This window comes from Umbelopsis ramanniana, assembly GCF_025399195.1.
Source record: "Umbelopsis ramanniana AG unplaced genomic scaffold K450scaffold_25, whole genome shotgun sequence".
In the NCBI taxonomy this organism is placed as follows: Eukaryota; Fungi; Mucoromycota; class Umbelopsidomycetes; order Umbelopsidales; family Umbelopsidaceae; genus Umbelopsis; species Umbelopsis ramanniana.
In genome coordinates, this window is record NW_026252111.1 from 71,658 (window position 1) to 90,277 (window position 18,620).

At 41.8% G+C, this 18,620-nt stretch overlaps 8 protein-coding genes and 1 non-coding gene across 9 annotated transcripts; 5 read left to right on the forward strand and 4 right to left on the reverse strand.

Annotated features, from left to right (window-relative positions):
• Positions 1 to 149: 149 nt before the first annotated feature.
• K450DRAFT_239647 (uncharacterized protein) lies at positions 150 to 1,383 on the forward strand. The gene is made up of 4 exons (XM_051588796.1): positions 150 to 444; positions 504 to 555; positions 621 to 659; positions 728 to 1,383. Exons 1-4 carry the CDS (start codon positions 190 to 192, stop codon positions 1,150 to 1,152), a joined length of 771 nt encoding a protein of 256 aa, XP_051444905.1. The 5' UTR covers positions 150 to 189; the 3' UTR covers positions 1,153 to 1,383.
• Positions 1,384 to 1,491: 108 nt separating this feature from the next.
• K450DRAFT_239654 (uncharacterized protein) lies at positions 1,492 to 3,674 on the forward strand. Its single transcript, XM_051588797.1, has 9 exons — positions 1,492 to 1,701; positions 1,760 to 1,815; positions 1,884 to 2,298; positions 2,359 to 2,395; positions 2,455 to 2,545; positions 2,605 to 2,726; positions 2,787 to 2,930; positions 2,996 to 3,072; positions 3,141 to 3,674. Exons 1-9 carry the CDS (start codon positions 1,583 to 1,585, stop codon positions 3,409 to 3,411), a joined length of 1,332 nt encoding a protein of 443 aa, XP_051444906.1. The 5' UTR covers positions 1,492 to 1,582; the 3' UTR covers positions 3,412 to 3,674.
• A 1,493-nt stretch (positions 3,675 to 5,167) lies between these two features.
• K450DRAFT_t48 lies at positions 5,168 to 5,240 on the reverse strand. Its single transcript has one exon. It is a non-coding gene; the product is annotated as a tRNA-Ala (tRNA).
• An 870-nt stretch (positions 5,241 to 6,110) lies between these two features.
• K450DRAFT_271485 (uncharacterized protein) lies at positions 6,111 to 7,982 on the forward strand (the record flags this gene model as incomplete). The annotated part of the gene is made up of 1 exon (XM_051593009.1): positions 6,111 to 7,982. One exon carries the CDS (start codon positions 6,111 to 6,113, stop codon positions 7,980 to 7,982), a length of 1,872 nt encoding a protein of 623 aa, XP_051444907.1.
• Positions 7,983 to 8,300: 318 nt separating this feature from the next.
• K450DRAFT_239657 (uncharacterized protein) lies at positions 8,301 to 9,253 on the reverse strand. Its single transcript, XM_051588798.1, has 3 exons — positions 8,912 to 9,253; positions 8,737 to 8,843; positions 8,301 to 8,674 (listed from the first exon to the last, which is right to left on the reverse strand). Exons 1-3 carry the CDS (start codon positions 9,065 to 9,067, stop codon positions 8,524 to 8,526), a joined length of 414 nt encoding a protein of 137 aa, XP_051444908.1. The 5' UTR covers positions 9,068 to 9,253; the 3' UTR covers positions 8,301 to 8,523.
• A 1,340-nt stretch (positions 9,254 to 10,593) lies between these two features.
• K450DRAFT_239665 (uncharacterized protein) lies at positions 10,594 to 12,126 on the reverse strand. Its single transcript, XM_051588799.1, has 7 exons — positions 11,898 to 12,126; positions 11,525 to 11,827; positions 11,364 to 11,461; positions 11,243 to 11,297; positions 11,107 to 11,179; positions 10,925 to 11,038; positions 10,594 to 10,859 (listed from the first exon to the last, which is right to left on the reverse strand). The coding sequence occupies exons 1-7, from the start codon at positions 12,029 to 12,031 to the stop codon at positions 10,740 to 10,742; spliced, it is 897 nt and encodes a 298-aa protein (XP_051444909.1). The 5' UTR covers positions 12,032 to 12,126; the 3' UTR covers positions 10,594 to 10,739.
• A 714-nt stretch (positions 12,127 to 12,840) lies between these two features.
• Positions 12,841 to 14,887, forward strand: K450DRAFT_239666 (uncharacterized protein). Its single transcript, XM_051588800.1, has 7 exons — positions 12,841 to 13,204; positions 13,265 to 13,468; positions 13,542 to 13,790; positions 13,862 to 14,239; positions 14,308 to 14,446; positions 14,518 to 14,643; positions 14,714 to 14,887. The coding sequence occupies exons 1-7, from the start codon at positions 12,861 to 12,863 to the stop codon at positions 14,732 to 14,734; spliced, it is 1,461 nt and encodes a 486-aa protein (XP_051444910.1). The 5' UTR covers positions 12,841 to 12,860; the 3' UTR covers positions 14,735 to 14,887.
• Positions 14,888 to 15,216: 329 nt separating this feature from the next.
• On the forward strand, positions 15,217 to 16,948 carry K450DRAFT_239673 (uncharacterized protein). Its single transcript, XM_051588801.1, has 8 exons — positions 15,217 to 15,246; positions 15,326 to 15,425; positions 15,494 to 15,560; positions 15,650 to 15,872; positions 15,942 to 16,037; positions 16,108 to 16,322; positions 16,389 to 16,501; positions 16,568 to 16,948. Exons 1-8 carry the CDS (start codon positions 15,235 to 15,237, stop codon positions 16,639 to 16,641), a joined length of 900 nt encoding a protein of 299 aa, XP_051444911.1. The 5' UTR covers positions 15,217 to 15,234; the 3' UTR covers positions 16,642 to 16,948.
• K450DRAFT_239682 (uncharacterized protein) lies at positions 16,805 to 18,256 on the reverse strand. The gene is made up of 7 exons (XM_051588802.1): positions 18,195 to 18,256; positions 17,963 to 18,065; positions 17,752 to 17,889; positions 17,516 to 17,687; positions 17,363 to 17,442; positions 17,178 to 17,285; positions 16,805 to 17,115 (listed from the first exon to the last, which is right to left on the reverse strand). The coding sequence occupies exons 1-7, from the start codon at positions 18,239 to 18,241 to the stop codon at positions 16,969 to 16,971; spliced, it is 795 nt and encodes a 264-aa protein (XP_051444912.1). The 5' UTR covers positions 18,242 to 18,256; the 3' UTR covers positions 16,805 to 16,968.
• Between the last annotated feature and the right edge of the window lie 364 nt (positions 18,257 to 18,620).

Below are 18,620 nucleotides of genomic sequence, written 5' to 3' on the forward strand. Positions count from 1 at the left end.
AATCTCTTGTCCATTTCCCTTTATTTCAGCAGAATTATGAAAAAAATTGTGTGAATGTTTTGAATATTTTGGGTTCTTGGTCAGTGGTTTCAGTTTGTGCCTGGAGACAAAAACTGCACTTACGAAATTGAACCGTCACACAAGGAATCCTCCCAAGTGTTTTCCCTCTGCCTCGGCAACAAACTTGGCATGTCACAGTTACGCCGTTCCGTTAACGTCATCAACCCTCTTATACGTACAGCCCTCGTTCCGGGCTGTCGAAGTAATACCGTCAAGAATGCCATTGCAGGTTGTAATCGACCACAAACACGATCTTTCATAGCGACCAGAATCAACCTGCAACAATCGCGCGAAAGTAACAAAGAAGAGCAAACGTTGATATACAGTGCTCCCAACGCACCAACTGTTAAACTCTTGAAAATGTTTTCTGTAACTTCTCTCGGGGTAAAGTTCATTCTGCTAGACCGAAGCTTGTCACTCAATGGCTTAACCATTTCCTGTAGGTCGCATCAGTATCAGCACCAGCAGTACTTTACTTTTGGGAAACGCCAGCCAGTAAGCACTAGATTCACAGTATCGCTCATCGTATATTTTCCATTAACACAATTTCCGCTTATTAGTTCAAGCCGCCGATATCAATGGATACATGTTCATTGGAGGTAAGCATTTTCCACATGCGAGCTTTGCTCTTCCAAAGAGGAAAGCTGTAACATTTGCCGAACATTAGCATCAACGATACAATACATCTTTTCCATTTTTGCTTCTACAGCTTTGGTTGCCAGCGCATGTTCAACTGGAGTACTACACAAGTTCCTTTCACCATATGTAAACAATGTCATTCTACATCAAAATCCATCCAAATCCATCCAGTCAATATCACCAAATACACAAATCACTTTGGAGACATTAGACCTTTTAGCGAGGAAAAAGCAGACCACACTTAAACTGCGTGATTTAGTTCCCGCAAAAGGCTCTTGGTTGACTTGGAATATCAAAAAGGATGTTGTGCAAAGACGAGAACAACTTGGCAAAGACGAATTTCCTCAAACGCGATTTTGGTTAGACCAACGTGGCGGGCTCGGAGACCTAGAGACGATGTCAAAGATTGTCAAGGTTGTCGACGAAGAATTCAAGCGAGGGAGAACGCTCTAGATAGACCAAATTTCTTATTTATGTGTATCTCTGTCCATTTAAAGGAAGTAATACATTGCAATATATTACAAGACCGTTCGAGATATGATAATGTGTTATGGGTCATTCTTTGCATACCCTACAAATAACTATAAGAATACCTCGAATAAGCATACTTTCTTGAAGCAAATACTTCATTGTACTGGAAGTCAAATAAAAGTGTACTTTGGTCCTTGAAGAATTGTCCAAACACAATTTTTCAAGATTCCACAAGGCACAAGATATTGATCAGCAGCTGTCACCATGAATCAGAATCTGAAATTCCAGGAACCGAGAAAGACTGTCACAGCCAACTCTGCAGTGATTTAACGAATTCTGTCCACTTTTATACTCACTACTTACTCAAGAGAAGCTAAATTCCCTGGCGCATTCTGGCTCTGTTGTCTATAATATGAGTACTGATCACACTGGCATCGAATGGCAAAAAGAAAATGTTCAGCTCGGCATCATAGGAATGGGCGACATGGGACGCATGTACGCCAGTAAATTGTCCCAAATCGGCTGGAAGAAGTAAGTAAATTTGCGTCTACATTGCAAAACCCGAACAGTTACTCATTCCTGCTACCAGGATCTATGTTTGCGATCAGCCTTCCAACTACGAAAAACTGAAGAAGGAGTATGAAGGTAAATTGTCAACTTACACCTAAACCTCACCGCATATTATTTCGCAAGGCTAACGAAAGCGACTTTAGGCACTCTCATAAATGTCATGCGAGACGGTTATCATGTTTCGCGTTTGGCTGATTGGATCATGTACGCGGTGGAAGCCGAACATATAGACAGGGTAGTTGCTCAGTATGGTCCGGCGACGAAGATAGGCTCCATTGTCAGTGGACAAACATCAGTTAAGCAGCCTGAGATCGAAGCATTCGAACGTCATCTTCCCGAGGATGTACATATCATCTCCTGCCACTCAATGCACGGTCCAAATGTCAATCCTAAAGGTCAACCCTTGGTCATCATAAAGCATCGCGCAACACAGGAGAAATTGGAACTTGTGCGTAATATCCTCTCAGGATTCGAAAGCAACTTCGTTGAGCTCAGCTACCAAGACCACGACCGTATTACCGCAGATACACAGGCAGTAACGCATGCCGCGTTTTTGAGGTAAGTCTCGATCATTCCACTATGTACAAAAAAATTGTTCATATGCTAATTTTATCTCAGTATGGGCGCTGCTTGGAAGGCAAACAACCAGTTCCCCGTAAGTCAGCTACAGTGAAATGCCTACTATCGATGACTTTCACTAATCCGTACATGTAGTGGCTTGTTCCTCATTTTGTTGGCGGTATCGAAAACGTGAAGGTCAATGTTGCTCTTAGAATTTACAGTAACAAATGGCATGTGTACGCAGGTTAGTGAAAAGAGGTGATGGATTGGATGACCAGATCCTTTACTTACAACAATACATAGGTTTGGCCATCATGAACCCAAGTGCACGCATACAAATCACGCAATACGCAAGGTCAGTTGCTGATTTGTTCAAGTTGATGATCCAAGAAAAAGAAGACGAATTTCGAGCTCGTATCATGAAGGTGGGTTCGCTTTCAAACGATCGTTATTATTCTGTGTCGTTTACTAAATGATCCTCGCAGGCTGGTGACTATGTCTTTGGTAGTTTGAACGAGGACCATGTGCCTATCTTGTTGGATGATAAGCTACTCGACGAGTTCTCTCTATCGAATGTTCCTAGTAACGGCAAACGAGAAACCAATTCACATTTGTCGCTGCTTGCAATGGTATGATATTTTTGTCCCTGTGAAGAGAGAAAAGGCGTTTTACTAAAATTGGCGTTGGCGTTAAGGTGGATTGCTGGTACACTCTGAAGCTCAATCCTTATGAACATATGGTCTGTCAAACACCTTTGTTCCGTTTATGGATGTAAGTATCAGACTGCGTTTTTCTTCATTATTCATTCTTGAGACCATATTAATTGTGTTGGCTTTTAGGGGTATCACCGAGTATCTGTTCCGAAAACCGGAGATGTTAGAAGAAACCATACAAGCAGCGCTTTATCGTAAGGAAATTCGGTCGGACGATATGGAGTTTGTGACTTGTGCTCGAGGATGGGCAGAATGCGTCGAACTTGGCAGTATGGACGGATACCGAACACGATTCGAAAGCACTGCTGACTTTTTCAAGGACATGTTTGCAGACAGCGCTGTTCTGGGAAATAAGATGATTGCTATGATCAGCAAGAACATGCAGAAGACGAGTTAATAGAGTATCTCTTGTGTGTCCCATTTGTCCTGGGCAGTAAAAAGTTGAAATGTTTTTTTTTCCAAGGTGTTGACCTCGATATGCAGATATTTTAAAAATCAAAGAGACGCTTTCGAAACATACACATGGTTCCTCGCACTTTGTAAATTCAGTATTCTATTTCATTCTATTTCTATCTATATCTCTAGAATATACCGAAATTACAATACTCATAAATGCTGAGAATCGACCAGTTTAAATGAGTAGTGATAGCTTGCATACCGTGAATTTGCAAATGCACTTTGGTGTTTGGAAACTTGTTCTGCACTGGTGTTCTGTTATGTTGAAATGGCCCACTTTGTGAGAAAAAAAACATAAGTAAAGATGCTTTAGACACGGAGAAGGAAATGCCAATTTAAAATGCGAAAGATATATATTGAGAGATGCAAAGAGCACAATTTAAATACCAGAAGAACTGCGTTTTTATCGTTGGAGCTGCTTTAACCTGCACATCATGCGAAATCGAGTAAGCCCTCATAAACCCCCCCCCCAAAAAAAACCTCCTCTGCAGAGGTCAAAGTTCCAACCCAAAAGGTGCCAGTATTAATGATTATTACGAAAAAAGAGTGAGAGAATTTCGATAAGTAATAATAAGTCAGCCAGTTGTAGTAGATATTCGAGGGACGTCTCTCGTATTTTCAAAGTACTGTTATGCGCTCTGATATACTTCGACTTACGGCATAGGGAATTTGGGCTGGCATTGTTGGAGCCAGGTCAGGTAACTCTACAAAGGCCACCAGGTTATCCTCTATGCTGCAAAGCGAAAAAAAAATTAATAAAAATGGTAACATCCCAAAGGAGGTAGTTACTCGTCCAGCACTGAATTGTTTTACACGTGTAACAAGGAGACATTTTGAATATTTAATAGAGGCAGTTGGATAGAAGGAGTCAGAGAGTTTGCCAAGGTCTTAAAACAGAGAAACATAAAACCAGAAAGTAGTATGTAGTATTCATTTGGTTCAGTAAGGGTGCGATTACTACGGTTAGCGGTTGTTATGGAATAAGAAAAAGTCAAAGAAATTCGATAGTTTGTGCGCGTTAATTACTTTAATGAGATTCAAGGAACGTAAATGTTTATTAGAGCTTTTTTATTAATCCTGCTCTTGCTTTGGCGCATTCATATATGATTTTGATGGCAGGATGAAATTTCAAGTTTTACGACTGAAATTCGTCGTGTTACCCTGCCATCCAGAACCTTGCATGATGATAATACGTCCACGAGAGTCTCTGTATTCATAGGTGATTTTGTTAGTAATGTAATAGTTTCCATATGATCAACGGTTGCTGTCAAACTGTGTAGTAAAAGAAGGAGAAAGGTCATCAGGGTAGTTGTTTAGTGACAACAGCTGTATCAAAGTATAAGCAAGGCATAGTGAATGAAATGCGATTTTCAGAGAGATTTCTTGCTTTTTGTTTGTGATAACTGTTGCAGTTTATAAACAATTGGGCTAGCATCTACAGTAAGCTGGTTAGTCAGTTAACCTGAAAGGAACCGAAAGACTTAAAAAACCATAAAGTCATTTACCAGAGACAGTTCGGCAAGTCCAATAATGCTAGGAATAATTGTATCATGAAATTAAGAAAATCTTCATTATAGATTGCTCATCATCAGCCATCGAGTTTCAATACACAATTCCCCCTACTGAATTCTAAAAATTATCAAAAAGAAATCCTCATAAAGTTGATGAATCAAAGATATAAAAAATATAAAAAAGAGTGGAGAAGCCCGGCATCGATCCGGGTGCCTCTCGCATGCTAAGCGAGCGCTCTACCATTTGAGCTACATCCCCATTTCTTGAAATTTTTCAAGCGGAGTACTATTCATCCTAAAATACAAAAAGGAATATACAAATATCAGTCCAAAGGCATTCCCGAAGTGACAACAGCACCCAGATAGAATGTTCGTCAATTTTGCCAAGCTGTTCCACCTCAAAGGAAATGATAGCTTATTTCAGCTAGGTCATCGATCGGATGTCCAAAAGGATTAAGTCCCGAAGCCAACATACCGCCGAGATCAACTAGAAGACTGCCAAGGCCATCTAAAGTTTTGCTGCAGCCTAAGAAAAATTATGAAGACCCTAACGTAATTCATGAATTTGTATTAATAATAATTCATGTTCATTACATCGGTAAGTAAAAGTATAAATAGTATGAACATGGATTGTAAAGAATTTGATTGTATAAACAATAAGTCTATCTGGTCCAGTAGTCTAGATTGCGAATTTATCACTGGAATACACCCAAATGCGAAGAAGAAACTTAAGAAGATCAAGAGACAAGTATAATCTATTCAGCTCAAACTCACAAGGACCTGAGATCCGACAAGTACAGGCTTGGATTGAAACAGAGAGCAGATAAATCTGGTTAAATGAAAAAAGAGAAGCAACTGCAATATCATGATCGATAGTATCCAAGGAACCAACCCACAGAGCATAATCAAATCACAATAAAGAAACTATCCAGATAAATAACGAGATAGCACAATGCAGTTGTGCCACACAATCACCAGGCACCTAAGCCATTGCGGAGTTATGAAGCTCGGCCAACGCCGCCGTACGTTGTAGAACGTGAATCTGAATAAATAAATGAGCAAATGAGGAGGGATTCTTTTTAACTTACCTAACCTCCTATAAGGATTTCAGCGGATATATTTTATCGCGATGCCAGATTTGTTTTCCCGCGGTACAGTGACTAGCAAAGGTAGCATGAAGCAGAGGCGCCAACGGACTGGAGGAAGATACGGCACTACTGATTTCGTAACGGAACCAGTTACGCATGATCACACGCAGAGCATTCTAACAAAAATCAGAGAAATAGAAAAAGCAGCAGCGAAAGGCGACACAGACAAACATATTGAGACCGCACTGAAAAGCATCTGCTCTTATATCAAGGACAACGGGTCAGCTTATGATGCATCTCGTAGGCATCTCTACGACCTTCAAGACCTAAAACTCAAACATGACGTGTTAATTGAGGCGATGTCAGGGGAAGACTATTCCTGGGGCCGAAGCAGCATTCACGCTATAGCTTCTGCCACTAGTTCGCTGATAGTAAGCGAGCTCTCTACAGCAAGCGGACCTCTAGAGAAAAAGATGAGTGCTTTAAGGGTATTTGAAACCTTATATATCCTTGCAGGCGTAATATTTTCTAGCGACGACAAATATGGCTTCATAGAAGTCAGCTACATTGGAGGATTTGTCTCATCGTCGATATTCATATACTACGCCCTCAACTTAGCTGACGTGTGTGCTGCCAATAATGCGTTGATAGATATCATAAACTCAAGGTACCTTTTGCTAAACCATTCACAAAAATTTTCGAATGAGCGGACGGAATCAACTTACTACGAGCAAGCAGAAATGTCTTGGGCTGTTGGATCTGCTGCTTCTAGATACAAAATTAATGCGAGCACTGTTTTCCGCATACTGCCGGAAGCTTTGACCATGGTGGTTTCCGACGCAATAGTGGATGTTTTCTGTCAATCTATGTTTGCCTTGGAACGTCAAGACATGGAAACGATGTCTTTCTTTGACGCAGTAAAGAATCTCGACGGCAAGTTGTGTAGAGGAATTATCGGAAATATGGTAGGACCTCGCTGGCTACCAGCGCGCTACGTTCTAACGCCTATGGTGGCATCATCGGCCATTAAATCAAGTCTTCTCAATGCTTATGAGGTGAAAGCAGGTAAATCTGTCGCTCTATTTATGGAGCGTGAGCAGGATTATTCTGACGAGAAAACGGACATCAAGTGGACAAAACTGGGCGTTGAGAAGGAGATAATCTATCCCGTACTGGCGTTCAATCTTATCATGCTCGTAGTCTTAGTCGCAGCTTTATACTGCGCAGTTTCGTATAACGACACGTTTGCGAATGCCCAAATTGACGTTACTAGTTTCTTGAGCCTGATACTGGTGTTTGAAGGCTTGGCCTTTGCTGGTTTTACATCAGTGTACAGAGAGAACTGGTCATTGTATTGGATGTTCCAGTTCAAGGTGCATTATAATGACATTAGCAAAATCTTACAGCATAAGGATACTACCAGCATAAAGATATTGCGTGGCATACTGTCAAACAGGCATATATATTCGAAGCTAATACAGCCATCAAGATCGTGCTGGATAGGGGAAGGTACTGTGGAAGCCGACAACTATCTTTCATCCGACGTGCTACTGTGGTCTTACTATGAATGTGGCGTGATAGAACTCGGTACAAACATCCCTGGCGGCGGATATCGTGCTATTATGGTTAAGATAATAGGGGAAATGTTGACAATGGAGCATATAGAGCTATCCGGATTGAGCAGTGGACAGGCACACGTCAGATATAGCGCCGAGAGCGACATGACTGACGTGACTTTGGGATTTTTGCAGTCAGATACAGAAAATATGCCTATCGGAGCTGCTAAAGAAAATGTTACAAACTCGACGGCGGCATCGAATGCAGAGATATGCATTGCTACTGATGTCACCTCAAGAGGAGACACTACGACTAGGCCGATTGTAGACCAGCATTTGCAACGGTATCGAGGGTAGAGGCAAATTTCAAGTGCATGCCGCATTGCACATCTTATTGCGCGAGGGAGCCGACAGGACAACTTTATGTAATCACAAAGTATCTGCAACATATGCTACACGACAGCATTGAATGCTCAACTGTCTGTGTCAAAAGCACATAAATGTTTATCGAAAAGTGCCCAGTAGTTTGTTTGTATTGTCGCTGGAACGCTCGTACTGCTCATTTACCTGCTTGCACAGATCATTAATAAAGTATCCTCTCAGGATGCTGTTCAGACTTTGTGCTCCATCCATAATTTGTGAGCAAACGCAATTCCCTATTACCTTTTAAGCATCTGAGGAATGACTTATGTTTTACCCTGGTGTTGGAGAAGTTTTTTTAATGACAAAAGGACTATAAATTATAGCCTTGTCTCTTCGTGATAGCGTTACGCTAAAAGGTTGCTTCACTAAGGCATGCTGTTATTACGATGATTTAGCGAGATCATCCACAATACACTTCAGCACATATTGAGCATATCATGTTTCTATAACCGGTATTTATTTCGAATGTCTGATGCTATGATGATTTTTCAATCTCTTGCGGAGTTTTTGTCTTCAATGACAAAGCATGTACACCGGCTTGAAGTTCATCGTTGAGCAAGGTATAGATGGAGCGATGTCTCTGCATCAAGTTTTTTCCAGCGAAAGCATCGGAGACGATGGTTACTCTGTGAAAGATTGTCAGTAAAATTTACAGGGGTAATATCGAAAGAGAATAGTTTTAACTCACCGGAAGTGAGTTTCTTTGTCAGTATTTCCTTTCATGGCTTCGTGGTGAGCATGAAGATGGGATTCATTAACAACATCCAAAATGCTGGGATTGAAAGCCTCCTGGAGCTACAAAGGAAGGGAGGGTAAGTGGTTGCTTTTTTAACTGGTCAAATGCTTTGAAATCAAGCTCCTACCTTGGCCTCCATGGTTTGTTGAACAGGACCGACCTTTGCGCTATCCATAAAAGTTCTTAGAAATACGGAAGAGGGAAGGTTCTCTGGAGTTGAAGAGTATTGGCGCTGAAGAAGACGACCGGCGTGTCTAGGCAGGCGATCGAGATTTCGAAGCATGAAAGGTTGAGATCGTTCAAAATCTGTCAACAGTGGCGACTCGATGGCTGGAAACACCAGTCACATATGGGAGTTCCCTGAATGCGGGGATTCGTCACGATCAATTGGGCTGGCTGGCTGGGAAATCACTGAACCTTGAAATTTTTTGAAATGGCGAATTCAGCTTTTAAACAGCTACTTGCCCGGCTAACTTGCCCCCAACCACCTTCTTTTGTTTTACCGCAGTAACTTCCAGAAAAATGGCTGTACCTCAAGTTCGTCTTCATCCAGATGGCCCTAGCGTATCCCAGTTGGTATATGGTACCTGGCGCTTAGCAAACTCAAACGGTTGGGAAGCTGATCCTAGCTTGGCCACACCTGAGTCTGTCCTCGAGCGCATCGAAGCCTGTAAGTGACGTATGCTTTATAGAACCATATACTGCTTTATACCATCTGACAGCTTGCAATAATGAAGGCTTGAAGCTTGGCATCACCACATTCGACTTGGCTGATATCTATGGTGGTATGTATCATTTAACTGCTGAGGAGTAACGCCCCCTTCCAACGGCTACTGACGCGTATTTTCAGGATATGCTTATGAAGAGCTTTTCGGCAAGGGTCTTGCACTCAAGCCAGAACTGAGAGAGAAGATGCAGATGTGAGCGGTTTTTAAGATATGAAGGATGGTTGAAAAAGAGGTCATACTGATATTGAGTATAGCATTACTAAGACGGGCATCAAAATTCCCAACGATATGTGGTCTGAAAAGGTTTATGTCAATCATTATGATACTTCCTACGAACACATCAAATCGCAGGTCGAGAGATCGCTTCGTCTTTTGGGCACAAACTATCTGGACGTTGTCTTGATTCACCGACTCGATTATCTTTTGGATGCCGATGAGGTTAGTGAATAGCTATGATGGAACGAGTGCAAGGCATATAATAACCAACCCCTCTTTTATCATAAAAAAAAAGGTTGCCAAGGTTATGAAGGAGCTTCGACAGGAAGGAAAGGTCAGATACTGGGGTGTCTCCAATCACTCATACTCTCAAGTTGAGCTGTTGCAGTCCCGTTTGGATTTCCCCTTGGTGACGAACCAGATCGAATTCTCCCCCGCCCATCTTGAAGGAATGGATGATGGTACTCTTGATCAATGCCAACGCTTGCGTATGAAGCCAATGTGCTGGAGTCCTTTGGGCGGCGGTGCTATCTTCAAAAAAGACGTGTCTAACGACCCTAAAACTGAGAGATTACAAAAGGCTTTGAAGACGGTTGCTGAACAATTCGGACCCGACGTCACTTTGGATCAGGTTGCTTATGCATTCCTTTTGAGACACCCCACTAAGCCCGTCATCGTTTTGGGAACTAACAAACTTGATCGCCTTGAGGGTGCTGCTGCCGTCTATGAAAAGAACCTCCAACTCAACAGACAGCAATTTTACCTCATTTGGCAGGCTTCTAAGGGTCACTCCGTACCCTAAGTTATTCTCGGCAATAAGTAATAAAAGATTGTATACCATGTTTGATGGCGTAAAAATTTTCAAAGTGACAAAAGCTGAAGTGTTTTATATTCTGTTGTTACATATTACCCATAGGTGATATGGTCAAATTTACATGGTGTGCGTAGCATCTACAGCATTAACAATGCCATTGCGCTCACTGCTCGAATCCTAATGCCGATCATAGGCATTTAGTGGAACTTGCCAGGCACGATAGGGTGGCTTGAGGAAAGACCTCCATCAACAGCCCAAGATTGTCCGTTCACATAAGAGGCATCGTCACTAGCAAGGAATGCAACAACGCTAGCAATCTAAAAAGTAAACGATTAGAAACACGTTTACATAAAGCTTAATAGTAGGGTGAATTGAAACTCACTTCTCCAGCAATGCCGTAGCGAGCGAGTGGGTTCAATTGACCAATCTTATGTTCGTTTCCTCTAGATCTTGCATAGTCGAATGTTTGCTTTGTCATTCCAGTCTCGATCAAACCCTATTGCAAAAGTTGGTCAGTATGAAGCGAACACATATACGTTGGTCTGGAAGCTAGTTGCTACATACTGGGCAGATGGCGTTCACTCTAACATTAGTACGGCCATATTGGTAAGCGGCTGTCTGTGCAAGATTGATGACACTGAAGGAAGACGGATCAGTCAAGACGTAGAAGATATACCTAATTGATGTCGAAGCTACTTACGCTGCCTTTGATGCGGAATATTCGCTAGATCCAGCACCAGATCGAATACCAGCAACTGTCCCAATATCCGGTCAGTCATTGCTATTTTGGAAAAAGAAAATACCATTATAATATCTCTCACCTGAAGCAGTTCCAATGATTGATCCTCCTGAATGCTCCTTTCCACCCTTACCAGTTACCTGCATCGCTTGACCAGCATGCTTGATGGCGAGGAAAACACTATATGATGACTAGGTGAATGGAAATTCAGAATGCTATTCATTATGGATCTCGTGGCTTTACCTTAAAGCATTAATCTTCATCATTCGCATGAAGCTCTCGGCGGTTTCATCTTTGATGTGAGTTCCGGAAGCAATGCCAGCGTTGGCAAAGAATACGTCCAATCGACCAAATGTAGTCATTGCCTCGTTGATGATAGAACGAACATCTTCATCTGAGGAAGCGTCAATCTTGCGAGCATAACACTTTACTGAGGGGTATTGTTTCTGGACGGTGTCAGCAAGTTCCTCCAGGTTGTCGGTAGACAGATCTGTTACATATATGGCTGTGGGAGACTGCTTGGCCATAGCAAGGGCAGAAGCACGCCTTTTAAAACGTTAAAAATTAAACTTAACATTCTATGGTATTTCAGCTAGTAAGAATGCGATCTCCCTACCCAATACCATAGAGGGAGCTCGCTCCTGTGATGATGCAGACCTTGCCAGCCATAGAAGGCTTGTCAAGGGCAATGTGAGCCTTGATCTGGGCAAGGCGATCGCTGGGAACTGATGCAGTGGATTTGTTGGACATACTAGAGGTTGAATGTGAGCAATGAAAGAAAAGAAATGACAATTAACTTCATTCCCTTTATACTTTCTCCATTCTTTTTAACCTTTGTAAGCTGCTTTGCAGAAAGCTCTCACAACTTTGATATTCCGACATTTCATGTGTGAAATTTTGCCACGAAAGGCGGCAAATCTCCACAGTTGTCTTTTTGCAAGGCTGCACTACAAGTCAAAGCGTACTTTGTAATGGAAGGTAACAGTTTCAAAGGAAAGTATTTGAATATCATTATCAATATGTATAAAGTCTTGACAGCTTGTCAGAAACTACCTAATAGAATGAAAGACTCCACCTCCATTAATTTTGTAATGAAAGATTCTTGCTAATATATAAGGTCAAGTAGCGAACATGACTTGCGATCAAAATTTTGAACTCACGTCAAACAATATTATTCTGAATACATGAGAAAGTGTCAATCGTGTCGTGTTTGAGTATGGCTTTCAAAATACATCCAGTACAGTAGGTGCAAATATGACGGGCCTAGAGCTAAATTTTTCCTTTTTACGCTTGATATTTCAAAATTTCGAAATACGTTAGGTGTACTTCAATTCAAACGTTGCTATAAATGAGTTATCTATCCTACAGATTCATCGAGATATATACATTTCCACCGCGTCGTCTGAATGATACCAAGTTTTCTTTGCCGTCAAGGCCATTTCTGCGTCTTTAAACCGCTTTCCTATGGCAGCTCCCTTGGCCTTGTACGTTTGCTTGGATGATTGGTCGATATTGACTCCGCTTGAAAATACCTATAAGACGCTTGCACTCTTGACTCGCCAACATCGATCAGAGCATCATGTACAAGAAGCTTCCCTTCTGTATCTTTGCAGTCCTGCTGGTCTGCTTTGCGTCGACTCTCGCTTTTGCAAACGAATATAGCAACGAAATTGCAACAACCATTGTTGACTTGCCTGTCCATTTCAAAAACGTCAAGACAATCCGAACAATTGATCTCAGGTCCACTGTTGTACGCGAAGACATTGGCATTCGAGCCGAAAACATTGATAGCCAACCTCAGACCGAATACTATGTACCACTCCCTGAAGAATATGACAACAAGGTTGCTCATTTCACCGCTACCTTGAAGACGACTACCAAGGAAGCTTTGCCTGTCGAGAAGCTCGGCTTTGATTCTACGAGGTATATTTAGTTATGCGAGTTTGGCTAGCCTAACGCATGTCTAACGCGATATGATTACAGAAAGATCCAGATATACAAGATTACTTTCCCTGAGCCTGTAGCACCAGGCAGCACAGTTGCCTTTGGCATTAAGTTTGTTACCACCAAAAGTCTTATTCCCAACCCAGAGACAATTCCTCAAGTTGCCAGACAACACGTGGAGTACAACAACAACTTGTTCATTTACTCTCTGTACCTAGTTGAGGATAGCAAGACTACTGTTGTGTAAGTCGAAATATCCTCATTTTATCGGGTTTCTTGCTAAAGCATGGACTGAACGTGCCTGATTCTCTTACAGTCTTCCTCCTAACGGTAATGTTGTCACTTTCACCGAGACCACCGAATCATTCTCAAGATCTGGTAACAAGATTATTTATGGACCCTACCACAACATCGATCCATTGGTCTATAGCGAAATGCACATCCATTACGAGCAATCTCAGCCTATTCTCACCGTTACCAATCTTGTTCGCGACATTCAGGTGTCTCACTTGGGCGGTAACTTGGCTGTGGAGGAGCGTTATCCCTTAAGACACGATGGTGCACGGTAAGTAGATGCTCGAGGCTATGTTGAGCGGCACATCGTTGTATGTATATCTAATATGGTTTTTGATATAGCTTGGAAAAGCAATTTAGCCGTGTCGAGTTCCAGCAGTCTGCAGGAGTGCACGATCACACCAACGTTTTGAAGCAGCTTACTTTCCAACTACCTGCTAGCGCTCGTGACGTATACTATCGTGATGATATTGGCAATGTTTCAACTTCCCATGTTCGCAATCAAGTAGGCAGTACCCTTCTCGAAATTACTCCTCGTTATCCTCTTTTCGGAGGATGGAATTACACATGGTTCCATGGATACAATGCTGATCTTGGTGAATTCTTGCATTATAACAAGCGTGCTGGACGGTACATCCTCAATTTGAAACTTGTGGAAAACGCCAAGAAGATGTCATTTGAACATGTTAAACTGAATGTGGTTTTACCCGAGGGTGCAACGTAAGCAGAGGGATATGTTGATAACTATGGCGCACTTCTAACTAGACCACTAACCAACTCACTAATAGAGATGTTCAAGTTGAGGCACCTTTCGACTTTGATGGAGTCACCCACAGCAAGCACTTCACTAATCTCGACACCACCGGACGCTACCAGCTCACTCTGGACAAATCCAACGTTGTTTCTGAGCACGAGGACTTTATACAGGTAATACAACAGGCTGATTTGGCAGGCTCAATGTAGTCATGGAACGTCTTGACTGATCCGTTTTTATATAGATTTCGTATAAGTTCTCGTCAATCCACCATTTGCAAAAGCCATTGGCGGCCTGTGCTGCGTTCTTCACCATCTTTATGATGAGCATTCTCATTTCAAAGGTCAAGTTCACTATCGGTGTTACCCAGGTACGACTTTGACCAAGCTTTAATATTTTGACTTTTCCCGACTGTTATATTAATGTAAAGCCATCCATAGGTCATAAAGAAGACGGAGTAGATATGTTAGAAACTTCAGGACTCTTCTCACGTATATGGCGAACCAAAATTTTATAAAATGTCTTCCATCGCTTTTTCACTGTTTCATGACTGGTTTTGATACATTGGTATGAACATCGATAATCTCAGTACCATTTTTTTAATAGCCCTACGACTTTGTCAAGTTGTCCAAATATGACTGCAAAGTCCTAAATGTTTTGGTATGCCCCTTTCTTTCCTGGAGGGGTAGCGTTTAAGACTCAGACATTGAGGCGATCACTGACTTGGCTGATATGTTGAGAGCATGGCTGGTCGATAATCTTTCTAAAGACAGCTATGAACATCATTCTCTTATCTGATTCATAAAGAAGGTATTGGCAATCTCACGCTGACAAATTTTGGTGTGGCCCGTCATCCGAAATTCAAGTTTATGATGACGCGGTAAGCTAATTTGATATTTTTGGTCATGGGAAGGTTGCGCCAACTATTTTTTATTTTTCCCCTTGTCACCACCCAGCAACCATGAAGAAAAAGGTACACCCTCGGCGATACAGTAAAGTTATGAAATCTGTAGGCCATCAACAATTTAGTCTAACAGCCATTCAAATTCAAGGTCCTTTTAATGGGTAAAAGTGGTTCAGGAAAAACCTCCATGCGTTCTATTATCTTCTCAAACTATATTGCTCGCGACACTAGACGTCTCGGAGCAACTAGTATGTATAAATGACCTCCGCCAAAATGACTCAAGCTATATATCAGTCGATAACTAACTCCACTAAAGTTGATGTGGAGTCATCCAGCGTCAAGTTCTTAGGAAACTTGACATTGAATCTTTGGGACTGTGGTGGGTACGTATATGTGCTGAGTAGAGTCAGCATAGGTGCTAGGTGTTACATTAAAACTTATACTAGGGCTTATAATACCGTGATTGGCTCAGACAGGAAGCTTTTATGGAGCATTATTTTGCCTCGCAGCGGGGCCATATCTTCAAGTCTGTTGAGCTATTGATCTATGTCTTTGATGTCGAGAGCCGGGACTCAGAAAAGGATATTCATTACTACCAGTGGTGTCTCGAAGCAATTCTCGAAAAATCACCCAATGCCAAAATATTTTGTTTACTACACAAGATGGATTTAGTTCCATTGGATCAAAGGGACCAGGCAAGTTCGAGCCACAGCGTGCTTTGCGTCTATCATTTTGAGCTAATGTAATTTTTTTTTTGCATGCAGTTGTTTTCACACTGGAAAAATGAATTGCAAAGACTATCACTTCCATTAGAAACAGTCGTCTTCCCGACTTCGATATGGGATGAAACGCTGTATGCTGTAAGTTTTTGCCATGTTGCCCAAATTTTTGTGAAATGAACGTTGCGTGGCTCAAGGAACTTGTCTACAGGCATGGTCAAAGATTGTGCATTGCTTGATACCCAACATAAATACACTGCAAATGCATTTGGATAAATTCTGTGAGATTTGTGAAGCGGATGAAGTGGTGCTTTTTGAACGAACAACAATCCTGGTGATTGCAAACGCAGCGCGGGTTCAACATCCAGACATCCACCGATTCGAAAAAATTAGCAGTATCATCAAACAGTTCAATCCGAGTGGCCGGTATGTAGCTTTTTCCAAGTCTGATACACAATATACTTTATCTCATGTTGCTAACAAAACGATTAGGGAGCCGTCACATTTCAAAAGTATGGAAATTCGCAGCGCGACTTTTAGTGCGTTTATCGACGCCTTAACTACCAACACTTATGTCATGGTGGTTTTGTCGGATTCATCCATTCGTAAGTTGGTGGCGTGTCTAAAGCAACATAAACAAAGTCTCAATAACAAACAATATCTGGGTCTAGAATCGGCAGCTACCCTGCATAACATTTCTGTAGCTAGAAAGCACTTTAAGCTACTGGAAATTGACCGACCATAATCATTCCTCATCTATCAATTCGGCCACCTTATGATAATCAAGTCGTATGATATGTTAAAGCAATATTACTCACTAAGAAATTCAAAAAAAATTTGTAGAAAGGACAAAAAAAAAAGAACAAGGAACCAAATTATGTAGCATTGACAGGGTCCGTTAAAGTATAAAGTGTATCAAGAGGTTGTGGTATCGTTTGATGTGTCTTCCTCTTCCTCCTCCACCGGCTCCGGTCGACTTGCCTCTTCATATCCTTCCATTTCCTCTAATAATTTCATCGTAATTGCATCTGAAAATCCGTAAAACTGTGCATTTGGAATGAGTGAGGAATATTTATAGAGGTGGGTAAGAGACAATGGGATACATTACCAGAGGGCCACTAACGCGAGTACCCTGAGATTTGCTTCGTTTGCAAGCCTCTGTCCAAGGGGCTGTTGGAGTCGCTCCTTTGAAAACCTTTCCTGACCTTTCACCTTCCACCTTCGAGTGACGGGATTAATATGGCTGGTATCAGTTTTAAGAATCTATTGTGTAGTATTTACCGTAAATATTGGACCAGTCTCGCCTTTAGATATGGTCATGGTGTATACTTCGTCAAATGCAAGTTTGGAGGCTTTGTATCCAATGGGGTATGGATGTCGAAACATACACTACAAAGAGGCAAGAGTCGGAACTGTTAGTGACTTCCATGGCTCATCATTTACAGCTTCCATAACAATATACATACCCCTCGGCCACTCCAATATTTTCTCCTTTGTTCTCCAGTCTCCAGCTCACCTAACTCCCATATCGTGGTTCCTATGGAAGCTATAAGAGGATATGTCGTCAATTTCGGCATACTTCGTGTTAGATATCAACTTATGCGGATGTCGTTCCTTACCAAGTGTTACTGGCGTAGATACGCATTTGGGAACTGGGATTTCTGCCAAATACCCAGTGTGCTGCTTTTTTCCTCGCCAAACGCCGGTAGTTGCATCTACAATTACTCTCCTTTCAGGAACATCAACATTTCGCAATCGATCGTTGTCGTCGAGAAGACTTTCTAAATCGCTCTGCAAAGTAATGTCTTAACTTACGTTGCAGCAATTTGTCCTACCGGTCAGTGTATGTACTCACAATGTCTTCTGGTGCCTGGCCTAGTAGTCGCCGTGATACACGTGGAGTGACGTTAATTTCTTTGACTTTGGACTTGTAATGCACTGCTTTCATCTTCTTTCCCCCATATTTCCGGTCTCTCTGTATAGAAACATCGATCTGTGTTGTTGACAGATAGGCGTTAGCCTTCTGGGCCAATTTTTTTTGACACCTCGTTATTCCATCACACTACCTCTTGTACGAGTTCTCTTTTTCGGATGGCATCAATTAGGCCCAAATCCTTCAACAGACTTTGGTTGTCCAAGATGTTTCTTTGTCGCTTCAATTCGTACTCGCTAATATGAACTTGTGAGTATTAAAGTCTAAAAAGTAGTATGCTAAACGCGTCGAATTCCAGGCATTTCGCAATTGCATAACTGCACCAAGTGCTGTGGTAACACCATTAGCCTTGCTGAATCTCTTACCTAATGTCATTCTCTTTGCTTTCTCCTAGAGTGTCTGCGTAACTCATCCGACTCAAAACAGTGAATTTGAATTCGTGACCAGGATTCAGGACCTACAACTTTTTTTTTAGGCAGGCGTCACGTGCTCCAGTCTCTGCCGGATTTGAAAAAGCACACAACGTAAAGTGTGGTTAACAAGTGATACAGTATCTTCCCACAGGTTGCCATATGACCAGCAGAGAAGCATCAACCATTTGATGGGCGTACTCATATACAAAGTTAAAAATAGGCGACAGAATGTCCATAAAGGTCGCTTTCTTAAGTAGTTCAGTAACACTGACTTCAGCGTAAGCTTGCAGGATGGAGCTATAGGTTATGGATACGCCCATCAACCAACTAATTTTCTTTGTGCGAGTACGCTATGGGAAAATTTGATTGCAAATCTTA

Excerpts from the sequence above, each read along its gene's own strand:
- K450DRAFT_239647 (XM_051588796.1), top strand. The coding sequence starts at position 190 with ATGTCACAGTTACGCCGTTCCGTTAACGTCATCAACCCTCTTATACGT. Across the intron at positions 556-620 it reads CTTTTGGGAAACGCCAGCCA|TTCAAGCCGCCGATATCAAT; the intron begins GTAAGCACTAGA and ends TCCGCTTATTAG. Across the intron at positions 660-727 it reads TGGATACATGTTCATTGGAG|CATCAACGATACAATACATC; the intron begins GTAAGCATTTTC and ends GCCGAACATTAG.
- K450DRAFT_239654 (XM_051588797.1), top strand. The coding sequence starts at position 1,583 with ATGAGTACTGATCACACTGGCATCGAATGGCAAAAAGAAAATGTTCAG. Across the intron at positions 1,702-1,759 it reads TCCCAAATCGGCTGGAAGAA|GATCTATGTTTGCGATCAGC; the intron begins GTAAGTAAATTT and ends TCCTGCTACCAG. Across the intron at positions 1,816-1,883 it reads ACTGAAGAAGGAGTATGAAG|GCACTCTCATAAATGTCATG; the intron begins GTAAATTGTCAA and ends AAGCGACTTTAG.
- K450DRAFT_239657 (XM_051588798.1), bottom strand. The coding sequence starts at position 9,067 with ATGCTTCGAAATCTCGATCGCCTGCCTAGACACGCCGGTCGTCTTCTT. Across the intron at positions 8,844-8,911 it reads AACAAACCATGGAGGCCAAG|CTCCAGGAGGCTTTCAATCC; the intron begins GTAGGAGCTTGA and ends CTTCCTTTGTAG. Across the intron at positions 8,675-8,736 it reads GACAAAGAAACTCACTTCCG|AGTAACCATCGTCTCCGATG; the intron begins GTGAGTTAAAAC and ends AATCTTTCACAG.
- K450DRAFT_239665 (XM_051588799.1), bottom strand. The coding sequence starts at position 12,031 with ATGTCCAACAAATCCACTGCATCAGTTCCCAGCGATCGCCTTGCCCAG. Across the intron at positions 11,180-11,242 it reads TATTCCGCATCAAAGGCAGC|TGTCATCAATCTTGCACAGA; the intron begins GTAAGTAGCTTC and ends GTCTTCCTTCAG. Across the intron at positions 10,860-10,924 it reads GCTACGGCATTGCTGGAGAA|ATTGCTAGCGTTGTTGCATT; the intron begins GTGAGTTTCAAT and ends TTTACTTTTTAG.
- K450DRAFT_239666 (XM_051588800.1), top strand. The coding sequence starts at position 12,861 with ATGTACAAGAAGCTTCCCTTCTGTATCTTTGCAGTCCTGCTGGTCTGC. Across the intron at positions 13,205-13,264 it reads CTCGGCTTTGATTCTACGAG|AAAGATCCAGATATACAAGA; the intron begins GTATATTTAGTT and ends ATATGATTACAG. Across the intron at positions 13,791-13,861 it reads TTAAGACACGATGGTGCACG|CTTGGAAAAGCAATTTAGCC; the intron begins GTAAGTAGATGC and ends TTTTTGATATAG.
- K450DRAFT_239673 (XM_051588801.1), top strand. Across the intron at positions 15,561-15,649 it reads AATCTTTGGGACTGTGGTGG|ACAGGAAGCTTTTATGGAGC; the intron begins GTACGTATATGT and ends TGATTGGCTCAG. Across the intron at positions 16,038-16,107 it reads GGGATGAAACGCTGTATGCT|GCATGGTCAAAGATTGTGCA; the intron begins GTAAGTTTTTGC and ends ACTTGTCTACAG.
- K450DRAFT_239682 (XM_051588802.1), bottom strand. The coding sequence starts at position 18,241 with ATGAGTTACGCAGACACTCTAGGAGAAAGCAAAGAGAATGACATTAG. Across the intron at positions 17,890-17,962 it reads AAAGAGAACTCGTACAAGAG|ATCGATGTTTCTATACAGAG; the intron begins GTAGTGTGATGG and ends TCAACAACACAG. Across the intron at positions 17,443-17,515 it reads ATCTACGCCAGTAACACTTG|CTTCCATAGGAACCACGATA; the intron begins GTAAGGAACGAC and ends ATCCTCTTATAG.